General features: G+C 36.0%; 1 protein-coding gene across 1 annotated transcript; it reads left to right on the top strand.

Annotated features, from left to right (window-relative positions):
• Window positions 1–1,520: 1,520 nt before the first annotated feature.
• On the top strand, window positions 1,521–7,395 carry LOC103408229 (NAD-capped RNA hydrolase DXO1-like). Its single transcript, XM_008347089.4, has 13 exons — window positions 1,521–2,108; window positions 2,665–2,909; window positions 3,279–3,344; window positions 3,467–3,545; window positions 3,684–3,763; window positions 3,861–3,884; window positions 4,254–4,378; window positions 5,010–5,223; window positions 5,324–5,380; window positions 5,660–5,706; window positions 5,988–6,072; window positions 6,249–6,312; window positions 6,826–7,395. The coding sequence occupies exons 1-13, from the start codon at window positions 1,709–1,711 to the stop codon at window positions 6,927–6,929; spliced, it is 1,590 nt and encodes a 529-aa protein (XP_008345311.2). The 5' UTR covers window positions 1,521–1,708; the 3' UTR covers window positions 6,930–7,395.
• The last annotated feature ends 215 nt before the right edge of the window (window positions 7,396–7,610 follow it).

Consider the following 7,610-nt stretch of genomic DNA (forward strand, 5'->3'; position numbering starts at 1 on the left):
AATATAATTCTGTTTGCTTTATTATCTACTTTGCTTATGTAACACTCTTCTACGGCCTACTATCCATCATTGTTTTAGCCTAACTAAGCTAAACAATGAACTCAACCCATGATACAGTATTCACTTTTGCGCCAAGGAACAAGAATGACGCTCTTTCTTTCTCGTCTCTTATCTCGTTGTCTCCACTGCATTTACGATGTCTTTATTCTTCTCAATTCTCATTCCATTGCCCCTCCATTAGTCTTTTTTGAATTCTAAAGTTATCTCGGTCACCAAGTAAATTTTTAAATACTTGGGCCTTTACTTTCTTAAAAATAAGATTACGATTGAAACTAGGGATTTTTTTTTTGTTTGAATAGATTGAAACTAGGGATTAAATTTTAAGAATTTGTTTAACTTACTTGATTTCGACAAGCACAACAAGGAAAAGACACTTCCTCACAAACCAACACCCCAATTTTGAACAGTGATCACCGATCCAAATGGTCTCCTTGACAAAGTTGGGGAGGAGCCACAATCACAAAGACTCCTTTCGCCATTGAAAGAGAGATAAAAATCAAGAGATGAAAATAGGTACAAGATACAAGAAAAACATGGAGGGGAGAGACAAAACAAATCAGGAGGGATTGCCACCGACGCTAAAAGCAAAGCAAGGATTAACAACGAAAATGTTTTTCTCTCTAACGGCAAGAGTTTACACTGGGTCAATAATTTTTGGTGAAAACAGGAGCCAAAAATAGAAGAATTTTCAATTGAACACCAAAAAATTTTCAAAAATTATTTCCACACTTCATTTTGTCCCATTCACACCCACATGAAACAATGGAAAACATAAAGAAAACAAAAAAAAATAAAAAATAGGCGCATCTAAGGAGCGTCGAACAACTAACCCAAAGCCAATTGCCGACAAACTACATTACAAATACAATTATTCAACTAAATTGCCGTAAGAACAATTTCGGGCTTCCAAAATTGAGAGCCTTAGGTGGTCGCCTCATCAAACTGTTTTCAGGTCCGATCCTAAACCTTTATGTAAATTTATCATTGTATAAAACAAAGCTATCTAAAGAAAAAAAAAACAAAAAGTTAGCTAAACAGCAAAGAAAAAAAACAAAAAAGAAAATGAAAGTTAGGTTTTGAGCTCGCTAACCAGTGGACTCATAATGCTCATCTCTATCTTCATAACCAGGGTTTAAAATATCCACGAAAATGTAGATATTTTCGTCGAATATCCGTAAAATCAATGGTCGGTATGGAAAGAGGATGAAATGCAAACTTCATCCTATATATACGAAATATAAAAAAATCAATGAATATCGACGATATTTACCGATTCATTGTAAAAATGTTGTCAGAAACTAATGTATATTTTAAACTTTTAATTAAAAAAAATTTCGTCTAAATTCGACTAAATCTGATTAAGTTGATACATCCACTGTATTACAGATTTTTATAATTTCTAATGAAGCCAACTAATATCGATATATCAATCAACTTTTCATAAATTTGAATTTTAATATTTTCAACTATATTCATATTTTCTAATACCGGTCCAACTCAAAACCGAGTCACCTTTGACACGAACTCAGTCTCCCACATTCGATTTCCGGCTCCAAACCCACCCACCCCACCCCCAATACACATACACAGACACAGAACGAAAATTCTAAGCAAAACCCACGAAGATTTTGTCCTCGATCCTCTTTCGATGGATTTTTCAGAACACCACAAAAATATCTTCGGCCCAGACTACGATGACGACGATGATGGTAATAAACAAGATGGGGCCCACTCATCCTCACCGTCTTCCTCATCGTCGCCTTCGACGTCGTCGTCGTCGTCTTCGTCATCGTCGGCTTCTTCTTCATCCAACGAAGGAGGGGAGTCAAGCAGTGGGAATAGCCCGAGCGCAAGCAGTGGCGGTGGCGCCGGCGGTGGAGGTGAAGAAGAAGTAGAGAATGGCGAAGAGGCTGATTATTCAAACGCTGCCGAGGACGACAATGAGTTCAGCAATATGGGTTACTTTGGGGAGGAAGACAGGGATCTGTTTGGCTCTGACAATGAAGATTACTGTAAAACCCCTGCTACTAGTCCTTTCCCTATTCCTGGTAATTACCTTTTTCATGGCGGTGTAGTATTTTTTTGGTGATTTGGTTACTTGTTTTGTTGTGTTAAAAAATGGGTACTCAGAATTTTGGTGATTTGGCTGCTTAAGGTTAAATTCATGATATTTGTAGCTTTGTCCAAGTGAATTTCTATGATGGGCATCTTGCATTTTTCTGATTTGGTTGCTTATTAAGTTGTATTGATGGATTTTCTGGCTTACCCAATTGGCCTTCTTTGATTGGTGTTTTACATGTTTGTTTCCCACCCACTTTTTTTTCCAGGTTTCATTTTTTCTGTAATTTGTTCTTGTACTTTTATATTTGGTTTTGTGAATGTAATTTGTTTCATCCAGCGTTTCTTCACTTTGCAGTGTTGCATATGCTGGGAGGGGTTAATGTTTAGATACTTGTAGGTTGAACTTGTTAGTTGTTACTATATCTATATTCTTTAGCTTAAAAGGTACGAGCTTTTGATGTATCAGCTAAAATGCTTAGTTTGCTACTCTCTTTGGACTGTTGGTATGTTGGACCCCCGTACTCAACAAATTTTTCTTGGCAGTATTACCTGTCATACGCAGTACGAATAATCAGGGTAGAGGGAATCCAGGGCGTGGTCGTCGGCAATCTGGACGTCCAAATGATAGAGGCGCAGGCATCCTTGGTCGAGGCGGACCTTTTCAACAGAGGCAAAATTTCGGATATGGTGGCTCTAATGGTTATCGTGATGAACGTTTTATCTCGGAATTAAAACTACTTTCAAAGGGTGAAGAAACACTGTCAAGAAAGGCCGTTGCATTTCAGGAAGTAAGGCTAGTAATCGTTAATTTCTATGCTATTTTTCCTTCTCTTTTTTAATTGAAGTGTTTTTAAGGTTGATTTATCAAGGGTGCACGGAAAAGCATCACAAAATATAGATCTTATATTTTTACTAATTTAAGTAAACAGTCCAAATTTTGGACTTCTTAGTTTACTCCCTTTGTGTAAAATAATTTATTTATAGTGTTGCATTTCCTTTTGGTTCAACTGATGCGAGCAGCATTAATCATATATATCCGTGTCAGTTTGGTAAATTTACTTATTGATGTTCATAAGTTGTCCTTGTCAATTGGCTGGTGCATTCTGCGTACATTGGTTGTTTTTTCTCTTTGCTAATTTAATAATTTTCTCCAATAGCCCTGTGAGCTTGCTTGCTATAGTCGGGTAGAAGGTGGAGATGTCAGCTTTGACGATACCAGCTTGGTAAGCATACTGTAGCTTGCTTTCTGAATGGTCCATTGACTCCATTATTTTTTTAGGTTTCTCTTGTATATGTAGTGACACTGATCACTAACTAATTCATGTCGTTTTGTTATCCACATTAGAGGCTTTTCAAGCGTCTTATTACTGAAGAAATTGGAAGAGATCTTAATGAAGGTTATGATACTTTTATTGCGAAGAAAGGTATGCCTTGTGTCTAAATTATTTTTTGGGATTATAAGATGTGAATTGGAGTTAGTTTATTTTGTTTCTTTTCGGTTTTGCATATGAGGGCTGATCTTTGTTGGCAAATTTATATGCTTTTTTTATTGTGTAAACCAGATTTAGGCTCTCAAGGTTTTGGTGATCTTCTCGCCTGCATAAGAGACAAGAATATTCCGCTTCAAAACATTCATTTTGTGGTGCGAAGCGTATTACACTTGTACTTTTCTTATTTTATAATTTTCTCATATGGATTATTAACTACTAATTTGCTTGACATGTTTTTCTCTTTGACAGACTTATCGCAACAATCTAAATAAGGTATCTCCTAGCCCCTTTGCTTATTTTGTTCTGAAGATAATTTTCTTAATTAGTTTGAGTGGATACCATTGATGAACAGTGGGTTAGTTATCATACTGTGTGTAGAGGTGTGGTAATTTTGGATAAGAGGGAATATGTTCAAGAAGTTGAATGCATAAAGCAGCTACAGGCCTCTGATGACTGCTTTTTAATGGATACTCAAGTTACTGATAATTATAATTATCTATATGCATGCTTACTAGAGACACAATGCTGTAGAATACTTCAACTGATTGGTTATTAGTGTAATTATTTAAGCTGTGGTATTTGTTGGACTAGTTAACAGGATTTTTTGTTGTATTTCATATGCTTCTGTCTTTTTTTCTGTAGATATTGGCCACTTTTTATAACCAAAGGGATCCTTGGGAGATGGGAGTACATAAAAGAAATGGGGTTGTCTATCTTGATGTGCATAAACTACCTGAAAGGCCACAGACTGAGTTGGATCGAAGAAGGTACTGGACTTTTATTCATTCTTTAGAAATTTGAATGGTCTTTCTAGATGATAATGACTATTTTCTTGGAGTATTTGGAAATGCTTCCCTGGTTTGTTTAGTGGAGTTATTGGAATTGCTAATTGCTTTAATCAATGGAATTCTCCTGCTTAAGAAATAGATTTATGAATGAATATCAATGTTTCCAAACCTTTCTTCTCAAGTTGTACCCGAAGGATGGATTAGCAGCCAACTATTTCGAGTTTTCATTATGAAAGAACTGGAATTTTGATAAGGATTGTCAAAGTTAAATGTGTTACAATTCTTTCTGTAAATCTGTAATATAGTAATGAGATGTAATATAGAGTAGATGTAGAAGTTTTCATAAGGTATATGATTTACTTCATTGAAGTTGGGCATAAATGCTTCCTGTCATCTAGAGAAAATCAGAAAGCTATTGTGGGAGATATGTATGTGTGCTCTAATTAGGGTTCAAGAGGGCTAATCATGACTTACCAGCTACTTGTAACTGATGTTTTGTTGTTCTTCATCAACCGGTTCAAGAGGGCTAATCATGCCTAGATGCATTTTTCTGTTATTGCTTATTCTCAATTTTAGGCGTGCTTTATGCAATGTTATCCTTTCAACTCAGGTGTTACTGGGGGTATTGTTTTGAGAGTCTTGCCACTGAAGATCCAGGAAGAGGCGATGGACCGATACATCATGTTGATGCCAATGTTGAATACTGTTCTGTGATCAAAACAAAATTAGGGGCTCATCGTATTCTGATGGGTGCTGAAATGGATTGCTGTGATTCAACTGATGATGGAAGGAGGTTTTATGTGGAATTAAAGACAAGCCATGAGGTTGAGATCTGTTTTTCTTCACCTTTCTGTTACATGCAAATTTTTTCTTCTCTGAGTTTTCTTATGTAACTGACTGTAAATTTCTCATTCAATTGTGCAGTTGGACAACCATAAGATAGAGTACGAGTTTGAGAAAGAAAAGCTCCTCAAATTTTGGGTACATTACTGTTTTATTACCTAAAAAGTAAAAACACACAGGGTCTTCAATAGCTTTTGTTAGAGATTGAGATGCATAGTTGCAGAATTTAGATTGTACCTCAGTCTTGTCTGGTTTTCTCAAGGAATTGGTTGTCATTGTCTATAGTCCATTTCCTATTTATATTTCCAAGCATCTGCTTTTATGTAAAAGAGTTAACCCGTCTTTTATATTTTCATCGGGCTTCTGTAAAATCTGTAATTGTAAAAAGAGTTAACATTTCTCTTAATTTTGGTGCAGATTCAATCATTCTTAGCGGGTGTTCCCTATATCGTCATTGGATTTAGGTAACCCAAATTGCCACTTAATCCTTTTACTTTCTTACTCGGTAGACAATTAACTTTTTACATTCGTTGGTGGCTTATGTGTATTAAAAGGCGCAAAAGAATGGTAACTGATATAGTTGACACAAATAACTTTAATATGCATAGAAACACATGAATTATATATTCCATTGTGCGGTTACTTGTTCCTGGAAGAGTTTTTTTTTTTTTTTTTTTTTTTGTGGTAGCTCTTTGATATTCTGTTCTACAAAATTAATCAATTTGTATATATTCCCTTTTTTCAGGAACGATGCAGGTCAACTTGTCCGCACAGAGAGACTAAGAACCAAAGATATAACACACAGAGTGAAAATGAAGAACTACTGGCAGGTAAATTTTGTTTTCAGTGATGTACTCTCTGATCATACAGCCACCCACCTTCCTAATCGTCACACTGAAAAAATTTGATTTAACGATCTTAGTATTTATGAAGTGTATTGCTCATGGTTGTGCTGAATAAATGCTTAATGAAACTGGTTGTCGCTTCTAATGAATCTTGTTGGCAGGGAGGAGTTTGCTTGGCATTTGCTGATGAGGTATTATGCTGGCTATATGGGACTGTAAAAGAGAGTGAGTTCTTTAATCTTTGTCTACGTTTTCCCTTCAGCTTCGTTGGTTTCCCATCCAAATAGAAAAAAGCATAAACGAGAACATGATTCTCTACTCTCTAATTGAAGAAAGAGATTGGAGGAGGAAATGTGAGAAGATGAAGAAAAACATATGGTTACGGAAATAAAACTGAAAGCAATTTTAAATTGTTTCTAGGTTTAGTTCTTTCTATTCTTCCGTTTTCTCTCTCGTTTCTCTCCTCTTCCTCCCCTCTTTAGTTAAAAGAAAAACAGAACTATGAAATCAATGCATAACTTGTACTCCTGCATCTGGCACACGGAACATTACAACTTTATTTATAACGGTTAACACAGCACTACCACATGAGTCTGTTCGATATTCTATAAAACTCATTTTATTTCCAGGAATTCAGTAGCTTTTCTTTCATACCTCTAGTAGTGAGATTCCGATTTCTCAGCAGTCATATGGTGCACCTGTTTAATAAAAGTGCTAATTTTGCATGTGTTCCTACAGATGAAGACTACATATTGCAGTTTACTCATCCTTTCCAACGTTTGGAGCTTTTACAAGCCCAATCTTGCCCAGAAGAAATCACTAACCATGTTCAGCAACTGTAGACGTTGAGCGACGCGCGCCATATTAAGTATAGACTGAAATCGGGAGTGGGAATCCTATTATTGACTCTGCATCTCCCCCGGTTCTTGCTTCATATTACTTGCGCCTCTTCGAGGCACAAAATGCAGTGTTATTCTCATGATCAACGACCCCAAACTTGCTGTTTGACGATTGCATTCCCTTTTTAAGTCGGATGGCTCATATCATTGTAATGCGGCCGAGAACACCACCAATCGAGAGAATTATATACAACCTCTGTTGCATTTTTTTCTTGCTGATTTATTACTGTAAGAACACATCAAGGTTATGTAGGCAGAAGGACTTGCCATCTTATGGTAATTATGTCCACACATGAATTGACTTTGTGTCTTCCATGACCGCTCTAGACAGTGGCGCGTAAGCGCAAGAGTGAGATTATGACACGACTTTCGGCTGAAATGATCAGTTTTTAACATTTGGTTTCTGAAATGATTCGTTTTTAGTATGTCGTTTATATCATGGTTGTATTGTTGTTACATGATCGATTTGTCGTCAATATTTTAAAAGTAGATCATTTTAACTAATTACATAATTAAAATTAATTAACATATCGAAAAACACGGCAAAATAGATCAAGCATTAATGTCTTCATATAATCGTAGTCAATCTGATTAGTGAAAAGAATAAGATGACAAGAAAAATGT

The sequence above is a fragment of the Malus domestica genome, chromosome 04 (assembly GCF_042453785.1).
Source record: "Malus domestica chromosome 04, GDT2T_hap1".
NCBI lineage: Eukaryota > Viridiplantae > Streptophyta > Magnoliopsida > Rosales > Rosaceae > Malus > Malus domestica.

Coding starts and splice junctions, on each gene's coding strand:
- LOC103408229 (XM_008347089.4), top strand. CDS start 1,709: ATGGATTTTTCAGAACACCACAAAAATATCTTCGGCCCAGACTACGAT. Junction 4,379..5,009: donor ACTGAGTTGGATCGAAGAAG/GTACTGGACTTT, acceptor CTTTCAACTCAG/GTGTTACTGGGGGTATTGTT. Junction 5,381..5,659: donor AAAAGCTCCTCAAATTTTGG/GTACATTACTGT, acceptor ATTTTGGTGCAG/ATTCAATCATTCTTAGCGGG.